The 16946-nt window shown below is 39.8% G+C and overlaps 1 protein-coding gene and 1 long non-coding RNA gene across 4 annotated transcripts in view; one reads left to right on the top strand and one right to left on the bottom strand.

The window, feature by feature from the left end:
- The window catches only part of atrnl1a (attractin-like 1a), a 322517-nt gene that overhangs the window by 254718 nt on the left and 50853 nt on the right, over nt 1-16946 (bottom strand). For all 3 annotated transcript variants that reach the window (XM_044372295.1, XM_044372296.1, XM_044372297.1), the window contains 3 exons: nt 15693-15939; nt 12588-12771; nt 8985-9139 (listed from right to left, as the gene is read on the bottom strand). In XM_044372295.1, coding sequence (XP_044228230.1) covers nt 8985-9139; nt 12588-12771; nt 15693-15939 — 586 coding nt within the window. The remainder of the gene's footprint in view (nt 1-8984; nt 9140-12587; nt 12772-15692; nt 15940-16946) is intronic.
- On the top strand, nt 357-1899 carry LOC122996709. The gene is made up of 2 exons (XR_006407072.1): nt 357-513; nt 819-1899. It is a non-coding gene; the product is annotated as an uncharacterized LOC122996709 (long non-coding RNA).

Consider the following 16946-nt stretch of genomic DNA (forward strand, 5'->3'; position numbering starts at 1 on the left):
GAGGGGTTTACATTTACATTTTGCAGTTACACTTAAACAAAACATGATCAGGTTTGAAGGTTTATTCTGATATCATTTTCAATATATCTAACTTTTACTGTTTTATATGGCCAAAACATGTAATTAAAATAATTAAATTAAATTAAAATTAATTAATTTAGTATTTAATCCATCTGTATTGTATCCCTGGCAGTGTGGATGCTTTAAACTATCATGTTTAGTAACAAACTTAATGGGAATGGGAACTAAACATTTTCTTCTGTGGTTCATTTACACTGGTGGAATTTGGACTCATGACCTCATGCACTGCGGCTAATTGGATGATGACAATCACCTGCTGTGTGCAAGGAAGTGAAAAAGGAGTTCACCAGATCCGGCATTAAGCTTTTACCATCTGTGACTTCATGTTATGTAGAGTTGCAGTGTTTTTGTGTGTTAAATGTTGAAGGGGACATATCATACTTTTTGTGATTTTCTGTGATGTTAAACATGATCAAATCTCCAAAACTTGAGGTGAGACGAATGTAAAAAATGCTCCCCTGAAAATCAAAAGCCATGGCTGCAGCCTGCTCTGAAAGCTTAATTTGCAATGTTACCTTTACCTCCGAGTTGTGATGACATTTGTTCATACACACAAACAGCCGTCTGTTAGTAGCCTTTGTTGCTAACATTGTTACACGGGTTGTTCATATTGTCTACTCACATATTTCAGATCAGATTCAAGCTTGAACACATACGGATATATCTGGGAAGTTTCCATCTTGAGTAAAGAATGAGAAAAATAAGTGAAATCCTGCTACTATTGTTTGTTTATGTAGCCTCTGGAGCTTCTGGAAGTCTGCCGAGAAGCAAAGCCCTGTTGCAGTGGTGAAATTCCCAAAAACCCACCGCTGCTCACCTCCAACCACCAACCACAGCTTTACTGAAGCTAACAAATGAAAAACCTCTACCTGTGAATAAAAACGGCATTACAGCTTCACTGACTTTTGATCCCATCCTCTGGTTGTACTGGGCACACACACCTCAACCAACCACTCTGATATTGGAACTGCCAAACGGTATACCAAAGAACTGCAGGCTTTACAAATACTTATCACACACAACACACACACACACACACACACACACACATCACCACAGATTTTAATTTCCTCTCAGGATATGAGAAAATCTGTGTTAATAATGCAAGGTGGGACAGAGAGAGAAATCATGAGTCCAGATCGAAGCAGGCAGGCGTTCTGGGCTGATTGACAGTTTGATCTGATCTGCACTAATGGAGGACTTGATGAAGAAGGGCCGGAGGAGGAGGAGGAGGAGGAGGAGGAGGTTTGAACGGCAGCCACTGACTGCTCCACCAATATATCACGGCTCCCAACATCTTCCAAACAAGCTCCCAGCCTGCCCTGGGCTAGTGATGAGCAAAGCAGTACTTTTCAGTGTACTGAGTCATTAGAATCAGTTCATGAAAAAGTTTTCAAAAGGTCCGTTCACCGAATCGTTCAGTGCCTGACCGGAGCTCTGCGTAGTCCGACTCACTGAGCTAAAACACGGCCTAACATTCTGTTCAGCTCGCTAACTAATTTAGTTGGATAAAAATACTGTTTGCAAACTGGAAGCTGCTATAACAAAGTCCTACCCTGTCATGTACAGCACATACATTTTCACGACACCTAATTATTAAATAAAATATTTGGTACTAATTCGAGACTTCAAGACATGAGAGGGAGGGAGAGGGGCGGGTTTGAGCGACTCAGCGACTGTCATCATTCAGGGCTCGCGTTCATTGTGGAAGTTGAGTGAATGAATCACTGAACATGCACCGTTCCCTCACAGCGAAAGGATCCAAGACTAAACCACCTGTTTTTTCATACTGCAGGTTTCACCAGGAATTGGAAACTACGTAACCTAGCTCATTTTAAATGTATTTGAAATCTAATGAGTAGCTACAGATGCTGCAATTTTGTTTATGCACTCTATGATACCATCACATCTCTCATATTGTGTCACAACTTGAAAATCTAATTCTTACCACCATTGCAGTATTGTTAAGAAGTATAATCTCTTCACTTTTTAATTTTTAGTTTTTTTGTTCATGGTTAACGTTAAGTTTATTACACAAGATTTTTAACAATGTTGCCTCATAAACAAACTCTTAAACAATTTGTAACAAACTGTAACACTGGCACAAGGCTGACACAAGCCTCCACTAGAGGCGACTGTTACATTAAATTTCAGTCCACATAGTTTAGCCAGACTGCTTCTTCTTCCAATCATCGCGACCAGATTGTGGAACATCTTGCTAATTAGTAACAGAGAGTCCAGAACTTTTAAAAACTTTAAATCTTGCATTAAAGAAAGAAAACCAGTCTTGCAGTCATTAAAGTTCTACGTAGGCCTTTATTTATTTATTTTTAATGTAATGCTATGCACTGTATTGTATTTTATGTATCTGTAATGTAATTTTACTACATTTGTCACTTACTGCTCTGAACTGTCTGTCACTGACGACTCCCATCAAGGGACTGCAGATGGAAATATCTGGTGCAATATGAGTAATGTGTCAAACAAACAAATAAAACATGTATTGCAACTATGTGTCTTGTTGTTAACTATTTTTATTACACTGAAATGAAAACCAGAAATAGTAAAAGTGGGAAATATAAATTACAGTGCAAATAAAAACAGCATAAACAAGAAAATAAATATAGACTACAAATGCAGACAAATATCAAGAGCATAATTGACAAGACATACAAATAGAAACTGCATTTAGAAAATATCAGGTGGAAAATATTGACTTAAGTGTGCAATCAAAAAGAAAATAAATAGCGTAACTGTGGCGCAAAACAAATATAAAGTCAAGAGACTGAACAAATTATGAAAAAATACAACATTCACAGGTGTCAAACAGACGAAAAACGCAACTGACAAAGATATGAACAGATGTGTTTGTGTGTGTGTGTGTGTGCGTGTCAGCTGTCTGATTGTGTATGTTTGTGTGCAGCAGACAGCGTGTGGGTGTGTGCCCGTGGTGTGTCAAGTTGGAGAGAACCGGGTTTTTAATCAGAGTTCATTTCCCCCCCCAAATCTAATTAGAAGTGTGAGGGTGGCAGGGTTTGGAGAAGTGGGGAGGGAGAGCTGGAGGGGAAGAGGGGGAATTAAATCCAAATGAAAAGTGCCTTCCGTGTCGACCTGAATCTAATGTGTGGCAGAAGAAGAGCAGGAGAAGCTAATAACGTTGCATCGCCCCTCCAAGGTTAGCGTGGCAAAACAAAAACAAATTAGCGCTCCAAAACCCGTCCGCTCGCAGTGAGCGCAGAGGCAGGGAGGAACTGAGGAGCAAATAAAGACGAAACAAGGGATGGAGAGAAGAGACTTCCACAGGTGGAACTAATTAATTATCTCCTGGAGAGACGAGGAGAGGGGCAGAGGAGAGAGCGGGAGAGGAAACGAGAGGGAAGGAGGAGAGGAGAGGAGAAAGCACGAGACAAACATGTCTATACACTGCAAAAAAAAAAACCCCAAAAACAAGTTAAAATATTGTGTAATCTAGAGGAATTTCTTGAAACTAGCGCAGAGGTCAGGCCACTTCAAACATTATCTGAGATTAAAAAGTATTTTTTAAAGCAATCGTTATATCAAACTTCAGAAATATTAAGATAACAGTGCTTTAAACCAGATTATTTGTCTTATCTTTGCTCTTCCTAAGAGGGTCTGAAGATCGTTTTCTTTCCTGGTAGATTGTTTGTTTGTCTGGTCTTATTCTTGAAATAACCAACCATTTTGTTCTTTTTCTTTATACCAAACATTTCCAAATAGTGGCCTTTACATGAAACAGTTATAGAGAGAACCCTGTATTTGTAATTTCAATTTGTTTCATAAAAATATCTTGTCATCTTTCAGTAAAACGTCTGTGTGTGTTGTAATCTGCTACTGTTTGAATGTGACTGTTTTCTCAAGAAATGCCCAAAAACCACATGAGGTAGGCTACCATACCTTCAAGTGACAAAGTCTTAAAGTAGCGATGGGAATTATGAGGATGAGGAGGGCTGACAATATTTATGATTCATTCTCATTATTGCAACCATGATGATGAAGGTCCCCTTACCCTAACCCTACCCCTAACCCTAACCCTAGCTCTAACCCTAACCCTAACCCTAACCCTAGCCCTAACCCTACCCCTAACCCTAACCCTAGCTCTAACCCTGACCATAACCCTTACCCTAACCCTAACCCTACCCCTAACCCTAGCCCTAGCCCTAACCCTAACCCTAACCCTAGCCCTAACCCTAACCCTAACCCTAGCCCTAACCCTACCCCTAACCCTAACCCTAGCTCTAACCCTGACCATAACCCTTACCCTAACCCTAACCCTACCCCTAGCCCTAGCCCTAGCCCTAACCCTAACCCTAACCCTAGCCCTAACCCTAGCCCTAACCATAAACCTAACCATAAACCTAACCATAACCGTAACCATAATCATTCCCTAACTCTAACTTCAGTATCTCCCTTTCTCTAATCCACGTTCCATCTCTTAATTTATCTTCCCTTTGTTTTCTCTGTTTCAACCATCACTTTAACCCTTCCTCCCTCCCTCCTCTGTCTCCGCTGTGAGTGAGAGAGGCGGCTGGTGGACTATAAAGTTGGGCAGAGCCGCAGATATGAGCCTTATTGAATGAATTATAATATTTATAAAGACAGGGGTGTGTTTCTGCAGAGTTGAGGGAAACGTAAATACACGTTTATTGCAAGCGTATGAGGAACTGCACCCAACAGCGCATTGCTTCCAACTTCATTAAGGTGGGGGACGCTCTGCAAAACAAATGCTTCATTGTTTATTACCTTTGATTTTGCCTTTTATTCACAAGCTTATTGTCTGCTTTATCCTGGCATACCTTTATTGTCTTTAGGTAATTCTCTTCCACCATCCTCTGTGCTTCCTCTCTCTCCCTAAATCCCTTCTTCATTTTCTCTTTATTTCTCTCCCGCTCCATCTATATCCCTCTCTCCTTCCTTAACGCTCTGCTCTTTTATTTCATCTGCTTCTTCACATTCATTACTTTATCACGCCAATATCCTCCTTGGTATTTTTCCTTTTATTGTATAATTTGCAGCAGAGAGTGACAAGAAAGATGAGAGAAAGAGGTGCAGGGAAGAGAGATTTGGGAAAAAAACAACAATAGGCTGGATGATAATGCCAAAATAGAAATGATTTTTCTTAGATGGAAAAAAAAAATACTCGTGTCACAGTTTATTGAGTTAGATTAAAAGTTAAAATTGAAGCTAATTGTGGAGAATAGTAATTGTCACATTAAACAAACTAACACTACTGATGCTTTATTGATTCTTATGACTATTGATTTCCTCATTAGGAGGATTGTATAAAAATAGTGGACGTAGCCGCCATGATGTCACCCATTGGTTTGTGGACTCCCATTTTGAAGGCTCAAGTTTGGCATTTTAAGTGTCGCCATCTTGGACTTTTGGAGCCAGAAGTGGTGAGAAGTAACCATATTTGGACGAGAGGGTAGAGCTAGTGTTAGCTGCTAGCTTGTTTAGCACTTTGCATTTACAGTCTGTGGTTGACTGTGATGATGCTAATGCTAATGCTAATTTTCATTAGCAAAAAACGGGCTAAAATCATTGAAACAAAATGTACTTACTGGAAAAGCTGAACATCTGAGATGTAGAGGGTCTTTTAGTATAACCAAACACTGAACAAGACTTTTTTTAGGCGACCAAAATGTTACAATTAACTTTCATAAACTGAAAACACACTGTGAAATAGCAACAGCTACACCCATACTCTGTGAATCTGGGGTTACGCCATGTTTACGTTAGCTAACCAACGTCGTCGCCATGATAGCGACTTCTGAATCACAATGTAACCACGCCCTATAGCATATGCTGCTTTATTGTCGAGTTTAAATTAAATGGGACCATAATTTACAAAATGAACATCATGCTGTATTGAAGAAGACTTGAAACTAGTGATTGAGACCATAAACTCATAAACCATAAACATAAACCATTCTGGAAAAGTAAATACTCAATGCTCTTTCATATTTAATCAACCATTACTGAGACACTTCTGATCAAGACACTTAAACTCCATCAAGCTGCTCAGAAGCTTATAGATAAGGACTGTGGTGGTACAGAGTAAATCTTGAGGAGTGAAATTGGGAAAAAAAAAGGAACTGCTGCAAAAGCAAACTTCTAGAGATATACCCTGAAACAAAAAATGAGGTGAAATGTAAGACAAACTTAAATTATTCAAACTGAAGGCAACAGTTGTCTGATTGAAGAAGTCTGGGCCTGGTGATGACTTCATACTGCTGGATTCGACCGACCTGAAGGTGTTCACACATAGAGAATTTTGGGCCTGGGGCAACCCCGGTAGCCTACTGGTTGGGGTGAAGATGTTTGTTGCATGTCTTACCTCTCTCTCTACACACTAAAAATCACTGGGTTAAAATTTTACCTAGTTTGGGTCAAACAAACACAATACTGGGCTAATATTAGCCAGAAAGCCACTGAAGACAAGGGGTTGTTTTGACCCAGTTTTAGGCTTATTTTACTGTTGGGTTATTGTTTGTTATGATCTACTCTTTTTAAACGTAGGTGTTTATTGGTTGTTAATAACTTGTGCATCTTTTGACTGTCATATGCACTTCATTTTGTACAAGACAGTGACAGTTTTTAGCTAAAGCTTGTTGCTCATAACATTGGGTCAAAATAACAGACTGCTACTGAGTAAAGTTAAATCTATGTTGTATTGCAGCTGCTTTGACCCAAACTAGGCAAAATTTCCTACTGATTTTTAGTGCGTAACCATGTTTACTGTCCCTCTTCACTTTTAAATGTCAAATAAAGGCAAAAAAAAGATGATTAGATCCAGTATAAAATGTAGCCGATCCAAACAGATCCCAACAGAGAGAGAACACAAACACTCGCCCCAACATGAATAATCACTACAGAAAACATAAGAATGTAATTTTCCCAGCATTTTCCTTCACACCATGTGATCAGAGCTGTATTTAATTTGGGCCCTGCCAAACTCTAGTCACCGATCAGGTCTCAGTTACTAGAAAATAACAGGATCTGTGAAAGATAATCGACTGAAGGTGCTTTAAAAAAAGAAAGAAGCATCACATTTCTTACTCTGAGAAAAGGAGGATATTTGACATTTTTGCAGAACAAATGACAGACAATCTAAACTGTCAATGATGTCTCTGCCTCAGTCAACTAATAGATTAATCTACTAATTGTTTCACCATTAAAAACCATTCCACCTCAACATACAGTTACAGTGCTTCACATAACATTACAGCTACATGGCAGCAGCTTCACCCTCCTATAAAGAAATCAGCCATCTTTTCACTGTGCATCATTCAGTACAGCGACTCTCTGCTCTCATAGACATCCTTTCTTCCCTTCTTTCCCTCCTTCTGTTTTCACTCGTTAATCTCTGCGCTCCCTGTTGTTTCTCTCCTGTGAAGAGTTGGTGTAATCCCTCTTTCCTTCTCCCTACACTCTCTTCTTCATCTTTTCATTTTCTCCGTCCCTGTCGAGGGGTTGAAACATCCTTGCGCCATCTGGTCTGTGGTGTGACTGGGAATACTGTAATTGGGATCCTTAATCATCCATACTCTCAGTATCTACCTATACCACACTCTGTGTTCTCAATGCTGTTTTCTCTCTCACTGAATGCTCGTTGTTAACTCAGGTTTTTGTCTGTATTCCTCTCTTCTTCCTTCCCTCTTTTTATATGCTGCTGTCACACAACCCTGATTCACACCAGCATGTGTGTCTGTGTGTAACAAAGCACAATATATGTCCAAAAATGACTAATATCAGTGTCCTCAGAGGGTCAACATGAGTAAAACTGTGATGGTGGCTCATCATCATTACATCAAAGACAGTCTCTAGTATAGAAAATTACATATTGAAAGTTTTTGTATAGATATCTGATATTCCCACACAATAAAGGAGGCTAATGATCAGCTCAAGGTCATCAAGAGTCAACAAAGCAGGTGGAGGCACACAAACAGGCTCCTTGCATAGATTTGGGTTTGATAATAAAAGTATCTGTATTTCTGAGAGTGAATTTTTGCACTAAAACTGAATTTTGGCCTTGACTGAAGGACTCATCATAATCACGATCAAATTATTAATGCACTGCAGCAACGTAAGCTCGAGAGAACATCGGCGGATTTTAAAACACAAGTTTGTGCTGTCGAGCAACGGCGAACTACAGGAAGTTATCTTAGTCCGTTCTTCTCCAGCAAAATAAAAATTGCAACAGCAAAGTTATGCGAGATGGTTTTCTGTCAGTTGTGATACAGTATTGAGTAAAATGTATAACTATGTGATTTGCGTTAACTTGCTATCCACTCCATTTACTCCATTATTTGATTTGATTAATTGCATTTGGGTTTTTTTGTAAATTTGCACCACTGAATATCAGCTAAGACAGATCTTCCATCCTCCATCTTGTGGTCTTGAAGAGGGATTCTGTGTCAAAATCTAGTTTTAAGACTTTAATTGTTTTAGTTTATATTGTTCTCATTTATTGTAAAAGTTTCTGCACACAGACAACTGAGGGTAAGGTGGTATTATTCCATCACAGCAGTACTGTAAGGCTGCAAAATTGCCAAAAAAACTGCCAATTAATTTTCTTGATTGATTAAGCAGCAAATCATTTCAGCTCATATATACTGGGAGTCAACAGGGGCCCAACAACAAATTTGTATGATGTTAATCCGGCCATCTTGCTATCTCACGAGCTAGTAATGTAGCTAGTTCACCACCTAGTCTAGTGTGACAGGGCCTGCAGGGTGCTGGTTGGTTGGTGCGTCTGTGAGGATCAGATGAAGCTATTAATGAATGATAGCCTAATATTTGTCACCATGTATTGATTGACTAAAACTACTATAGTATCTGCCCTGGTGTGTGTGTGTGTGCATTTCCAGACTCGTTCTTACCTATATCATACGCCAGGAAGTCAGCAGAAAAGCACTTGGCTCCGTTGCTGAGCGACGTGTCATTGTGAGTGTTTCCTCCGAAAACCAGCACCGTGCCGCTCAACAGCACCGCCGAGTGGAGGTACCGCGCCAAACCGCTCTCCCTGAGGATCAACCTGCACACACACACACACACACACACACACACACAGCAGTGTGAGACATATTAGGACAGTGTTAATTGGTCAGTTATTTGTGTGTGACATGTGTGTCCATGGTGCCATGTTATTGATGGCATCTGTCTGGATGTTTGGCCTGGCCTGTGGTGACTGCCCTTCACACCAACTGTTCCTCCATGAGAGCAGCACACACACACACACACACACACACACACACACACACACACACACATACATGCAAACATACAAAAACACTCAACACAGACGTTGCAGGAGGTCTGCTGAGTATGACCTCTGTGAGGTCAAAGGTCACATAGTGGAGACCAACTGTGCTGGCTTCATTTCCTGCAGCAACTATGAATTTCAACCAAAGACTCTCTGATATTAGACAGTTCTTAAAACAAAACACAGATGAACACACAGAAAAATACTGATCCATGTAGATCATTTTCTAAATTGCTCATCCTTTAATTTACACTGTTTGAAGGAAAGTTCTGACTAACACAATCAAAAATAAAAGGATTGACTATTACTGTATGTAAAAACTATTTTTGTCCAAGTAATCCCAGAAACTTTCAACCACAGAAACTAAAAACGCCACTAAACTAATGTAAAATTGCAATACACAACATTCAGCCACTAGATGTCGCACTATAGCACCTACATCTCTGTTGTTTACTCAGTAAAGTTGGGAAAACAAGAAGAAAGCTGACAACTCACGAAACTCAGATCAAACTGTCAAACTAGGCAGTGCTGATAAAATATGGATCAAGATTCTGTTAGTGCGTTGCCTGTTTCTTGACTCAAATGCTTTTCAGAAACATATTTTATATTTTAGTGTACTGTTTAGCTGTCATTTGAGAAAGTTTGTGACCCAGCCATCATCTTGGAAATGGATGCAGCTACCAATACAAAGAACAGAGAAGCTCAGATAACAACAAACACAGAGGGAGTGTGACTTCATTCACTGCTCAGGTCGCCGTTACTCCGCTTTATCCTTACATAGCAGATAGTTGTTTGCTGACATCTTGTGAGGCTCAGTGTCATTTATTGCACCACTAAAGTCCACCTCCAGTCAAAAATGTGTTTTTCTTCTTGTTCCTTCAGTTTGATGTATGAATGGGGGATATTTTCATTTTAAAGGATAAGGATGATAACTTTCTATATTTTTCTTATTGTCAACAAATCGCATCTCAAACCAACAATGAGCTGATCTACTTACAAGTATTTTGTGTGTATCCAAAGCCTGATATATATATATATACATATATATAATTCCTCTGTGCTGTAAACATCTGTTATTGTCCAAAAACTATTAAAAACACGTCAATGAAGGAGCAAGCTGGTAACTTCAGAGCCACATTTCCAGTCATGCATATGGTGAGTAGTAATAGTGAAGTATTTTTTCAAGCAAAAAAACGGATGTTGGTCAAATTGTTTAAAAAAAAGTGTAGCATATTATTGACACAGTGTTATTATTTGTAAGTAACTGCAGAGCTATTGATACTACAACACACACCTGGTGCACAACACACATGGTAAAATCAAATGAAATGGGTGTTAAACTGACCGATGTGTGGACTTCATGACTAAACAGAAATGTGGACCAGCTGGAAACCACCAACATACAGATGTCATGTAGTTTTCTGCTGACAGAGGAGAGGTGATCTTTACATTGAGCTGTAGCTGTATAGCATAACTGCAAAACCCAGAAAAGGTTTCGGTCTGGGAATTTCAAAACGTCCACCAGCTCAAGTGACACATGACTCCAGACAACAAATTCCATCTGGAAAGTGAGAGCCGCAGAGAGACAGCAGGCTGTGTGTGTGTGTGTGTGTGCATGTGAACATATGTTAGTGTATCCGTGCACATGTGTGTGATGCACGCGCACATGTGCACGGATACTAAATGAGGAAGAGAGACTGATAAAGCCGAGCATCCTCTTTCACCCATCCATCTGCCTGAGGTCACCTGAGGTCAGCCCACCTGTCAGATCCTTCTACTCTCACCCTCCTCTTCCGTCTCTCACTACATCACTCAGATATTCTCCCCTCGGAAGGACTTTACATACATACAGACATTTTTTTAATGAAAAATATCCTTTTCTGAATGTTTTTATTCATTATATCCAAAGGTTGGAGAATTACATCTGCAAAAATGGTATTTTTTTTGTTGAATTACTATGATAGCTACTGAAATTGAAAAGAAGAAGAAAAAGAAACAACATAATATTTTCTGCTCTGGTTTCCCATAGAATATACATAACACTATAATGATAGAATAACTTTTTTTTTTTTTTTATTGCTGTTACAGATTTGTTTGAGCTGCGTCGAATAGTTTCAGACAGAAAAATATTCTGTTAAAGGTTAAAAAGTCATGCAAACATTTTTTCACCAGTAATATGAACTAGTTATCAAAACTAAATGTACTGTTTGTGAGGAATGAATTACTGATTATATATATCAATATGTGGTTAAATATATTTTAATGTATCACCGGTCAGTTGAAGATACAAAAAGAAATCAAAATTTTTTTAGGGCTGCAGCTCAATATTATTTTCACTATAAATTAATCTTACTTTTTTTTTTCGATTGATCAACCTATTGTTTGATCGAGAAAACATCCAAAAACAGTGAAAAATGTCATTCACAGTTTCCTAAAGCCAAAGACCACATCATCAAATACTGTTTTATTTGACCAACAGTCCAAAAGCAAAAGATATTAAACTTACTATAATGTATGACAAGTAAAAAGCAGCAAATTTTGATATTTGAGAGCCTGAAACCCTCAAAAATGTGACATTTGTACTCTGCTGATCAACTCGTCGATTAACTGACTGATCAATGCAGCTCAAATCTTGTTTGACAACCTCGAAACTAAGACCTGTTTAAACTCACAGTGCAGCAAAACACAGTGATGTTTGATATTAAAGTTTCTTTAAAAAATATATATCAGGTAAATTTTTTCTATCCAAATCTGCACAATAAGTTCCTATTGCCTGTAAGTGTGACTGGAGACTCGTCCACGTTGCACCTTCAACCCAATGCATGATGGGATTGGCTGCAGCTCCAGACTGATACAAACACAGACCCTCATTTGATAAGATTTTGTCCCAGGAAATAGTCACACATTCTGTCATTGTGTCACTTATAGATGGAATAATAGTGAAATAAAGTATTTATCTTTTTGCTGGGGACCCCCTGGAACCTCCTCAAGGACCCCTAGGGGTTCCCAGACCTCACATTGGGAACCACTGGCTTAGAGAATGGATGAATACATTTCTACACAACGACAGAAGCAGCTGCTGAGGTCGGACATCGATGCAGTATATTTATTTTGGCAGGTTTTTAAATATTGCTGCAGGACATGAATATCCATTTTAAATCAAAGTGTTTTATAGATATTGATGCTGACTTTTATACTTAACATATCTCTGTGCTCTCACCATGTTCTGGTATGGACGTGGTAGCGGTACATGTGGTCCACGAGGCCGTACTTGTTGTTGCTAAGCGCCTTGTATCCACCATGGACAAACACGCAGCCGCTGGCCTCGTCGTACACGCTGCTGTGGCCGTAACCTCCCTGGACCACGGCGCCGCCCGCAGACACGACCTGCCACGAGTTCGACCCTGAGACACAAACGCAGACAGACAGAGGCGACAGGGCTGATTAATGAAGAACACTCAGGGAAGAACATCAAAGTGGAATCACTTTAAAAAAAAAAGTTTTTGATGCGTTGGCAAGTTCGGCTTTCCCCACTTTCATGCCAAAAAAAAAAAAAGCAGAGCACTTCTGGAGGTGAGATAGAGCGAATGAAGAGAAAAGAAGGGAGAAAGTGAGCCAAACAGAGAGAGAAGCCAGAGGAAAATCAAGAGTTTATTGAATTTAAAGTGTCCCTTTATTAGACCGGCGTACAGACGGATTCACATGCATGGAAATTCTTATTAAAAACAGGCCGGGATTACATCATTTACATCAAGTAGCCTCTCCGATAAGGAAATGACACAACACAACAAACAAAGAAGGAGGAGGAACCTCAGAAGCCTGAGAAAACATCATCTGGAACCCCCTGAGACCCCGAGAGGTACCGAAAACAGAGAGAGGAGGAAAAAACTAAGAAAGAAAGAGAGAAACTGAGACAAAGAGGGAATACTTCCACATAATCCTCTAAACTTGTATTTTTATACTACTTTTAAATGTTAGTCTGTATCAAGAACCTGCATCATGGTGGCACTATTGGCTAAACTTTCCCCAAATTTAGTTGAAATCTATTAAAGAAAGTCAAATTACAAACCCTTTACACACACTAATTTGAACTAAACAGACTCAGTGATCACAAATTTGGTTATTAAAATGGATCAACATATAAACAATGGCTTGACAGAGGAAGAAAAACAGTTCTGTGTCTCACATGTAACAAAATAAGTGTCATTTTTTCTAATAATGTTATCATAATATGGAAGAAATTGAGATGAAATTGTCCCCAAATGTACACAAATGTCAGTCTTTCCCTCCCTTCTAAGAGAAGAGTTTAAATAGAATATGTATCACAAGACATTGCAGAACAGAAATGTCTAATAATGTGTTAAATACATATCGTATATTTGTCCAACATTGGCTCAAATGCTGTGGCAACATACTCTTTAATGAAAACATTGTGCCAATAAAGCTTCATGAACTGAAGCAAAGCAAGAAAAAGAAAGTCAGCAAATGACAGCAGGAAGAGACACAGGAGGAGGAGGAGGAGGAGGAGGAGGAGGAGGAGGAGGAGGAGGAGCAGAGACAGACGGGCCGTACTGCATATGAAGAAAAAGTAGAAGGTCAACTCTTATCTCATCTCTGGCAGCTAATTGCTGTGAACCTGCCTCACCGAGTTGTCATTAAATCCTTTTACCTCACATTTTACACTCCACTCCTACTCCCCTCTGCTCATTTCCAGGTTGCACCGACTCTTAGTCGCTCCCTCTGAAGCCTAATGATGCCCGGTACCGACTAACGTTGTGACAATGTCAGAGAGAGAGAGAGAAGAAGATGAAAGTGATAGACAGACGAGGGGGGCGAGGGAAAGGAAAGGTGAAGGGAGAGGAGGAGGAGGAGGAGGAGGAGGGGATGGCTGGGACCGAGGAGGAGCGATGACAGAGAGGGGGGGTCAGAAACAGAGGCTCGGCAGATGAAAGGAAAAGGAGGGAGGGAGGTAAAGAAAGGGGGAGTAGAAGAAGAAGAGAGAGAAGGAGGAGAAAAAGAAGGGAAAAAAAGGATGACAGGCAGGTAGGAGAGTGAGGGAATGCGGTGGATTCATTAATCATTGTCTTCTGCCAGACGCTCCGGCCTGGGCGCCGCCGCTTCTTAATGACCACTCTGAGTCTGTGTGTGTGTGTGTGTGTGTGTGTGTGTTGTGTGTCTAATGGAAGTTGTGTACATGTGCCTGCAAGTGTGTGTGTTTTCTGCTCCAGAACGTGTCAAAGATCCAGCTCTCATTTCAGCTGCTGGTTTAACGCTGGTCGACGACGCCATCTACTGGTCGCACAGAAAAACTGAAAGTTACGACGACAGAAGTACCTGAACGTTACACACATATGTGAGTGTTGAACATCTCACTGCAAAACCATCTGCATTAATCTGATGCTATAACAACACGTGGCTGCAGGGATTTGATCCCGTTCAGCCACATGAAATAATAAAAGTAATAAAGCACAAGTGGAAAATATGAGTTTACTTTCTTTTAAGATTAAGTTCATATTTACTGTCACACACACAGGAAATGCTTCACACTGACAACACAAACAACGGGTGGCATGTGTGAAAAGTGCAACAAAAGCAGTAGCAATATTTTTTTTTAAAAACAGCATTAATAATGCTTGTAATATTTTATATAAGAAACTTTTCATTCCATTGTGTCGTGCAGAAGTTACTGATGATGACATGAGTTATTCAAATTATGGACTCAGATGAGTTTTGTCTCACAGCAGGACTTCACTCTCTCAACCAGAAACCTGCACCCTCCTTCTCAGAGAAGTTGACTTAAGTCCTGCAACAGCGGCCTCTGCTGTCTTTTATACTTTACTCTGAGATCCACCTGTCTGACATCTGATAGAAGAAGAAGAAGCGGAGGTTATGAGAGCTCTGCGTGTCAGTTTTGGGATGATTTGCATCCTCAGGTCGTGTGTGTTCAAGTGTAAGATGATATTGTTTATCACATGATTAGAGTCATGTGTTTAAAACATATAACTAGTAAGTTTGCTCCCAAATCTGAAGGTAAAAACACTTGCATTTGTAAATATGTCCCTTTCAGCAGCCTAGTATTGTTATACTGTTGTTGTATACTTATCATTAAAACTAACTGTAGAACAATGACTTTATATCCCAACAAGAGCAGAATGTCCATCTCCATCCTCAACATGAGAAAAGAATGGAAATAAAAATATAAAAAGGGTTAAAAAAAATACCAATCAGGACCCAACAAGTCTGTATTAAAGTCCAAACACCTGTGTGGAGGTGAGGAGTTCCCCTGTTTAACTCTCATCAATAAAAAGCAATTAAACAAACTTACTGATGTTGTACTCCTGAACTTTGTTGATGTAGCTGTAGATCGGCGAGTATCCGAAGAAGATCAGCATCACCGGCTCGCCGTCAGCCAGCTCCACCACGTGGGCGGTGTGCCCCTCCAGGGCGTAAGGAGGGGGAGGCGCTGGTTTCCGTGGCGACCAGGTACGTCTAGGGATGTTGAACACCCACATCTCATCTGTCACGTTGGCTGATCCCGCCTCCAGCTTCCCGCCAAACATGTAGATGTCATCCTACATCATGAGGGGGAAGACAGAGAAAGATGAGTGATGTGTTTTTTTTTTGTTAATAAATGATTCTCATTTCTTTCAGCCTGGAAGAAAGTGGCGTCTCAGAAGAGAAGGATGACGTAATAACGGTTGCTGTAATTCCCACCATGTGAAAAATGTGTTTGCGCTCCACACAGATCTGATGTTTTCATCATGTACACCATGTTTTTTTTTCTTTTTCTCAGTAAGTCTGTTTCCACTTTTCCACCTCAACCAAGCATAAAAACCCATTTTTTCTTTCAATTTTCTACTTAAAACCTCCTCCGCTCATGTTTTAAGACATGTATAAGTTTAGGACAGGTATAATAATTTGTGTCTGACATGGTTTTTCCACTGAGAAGTTCAATTACCTTGTTAAAAATCCTTAAAATAACATCTATTCCTTCTCCCTCATGCAAAATCTATGAATATGCAAATATTGTTCATTTCAAAAGTTTTCCAGCAGGACATTAGATGCATCCTCCTTCACTGTAAAGTTTGTTCTCAGTGTTTCCACATAACATTTATGTAAGTTGAATACTGGACCACGACTGTCACAAATCCTGCTGGTAGGCCCGACGCTTTAAACTGAGATTTTAAGGTGAGCTCAGAGAAACTTTCCTCCTTCAGAAGATGAAAACAAACTGTTCACATACATCATTCTGCACAGAACAAACATCCAACTGCAGGAACAGGAAGACAAACACATTTTTGAACGGATGGGGGACGTTTTTATGTGATAAATTGAAAATGCGCACAAAAACAGGTGGCTGGAAACGCGTTTAATGACAGTGAACATCTGCCCGGCGTTCACCGCCAACACTGGTGTCATGTTTTCCCTATAATGTTTGCTGCTGTAGGGTTATATTCTGAATCTGCACCAAAACTGCACAGCAATCCATCTGATACTTGTTGAAATATTTCACTTTGGTTATTGCTTGAGCCAAACTATAAGCGTGGCTAAAAATGCATGTATCAAATTATCGCTTCTC

The sequence above is a fragment of the Thunnus albacares genome, chromosome 14, assembly GCF_914725855.1.
Source record: "Thunnus albacares chromosome 14, fThuAlb1.1, whole genome shotgun sequence".
Lineage (NCBI taxonomy): Eukaryota > Metazoa > Chordata > Actinopteri > Scombriformes > Scombridae > Thunnus > Thunnus albacares.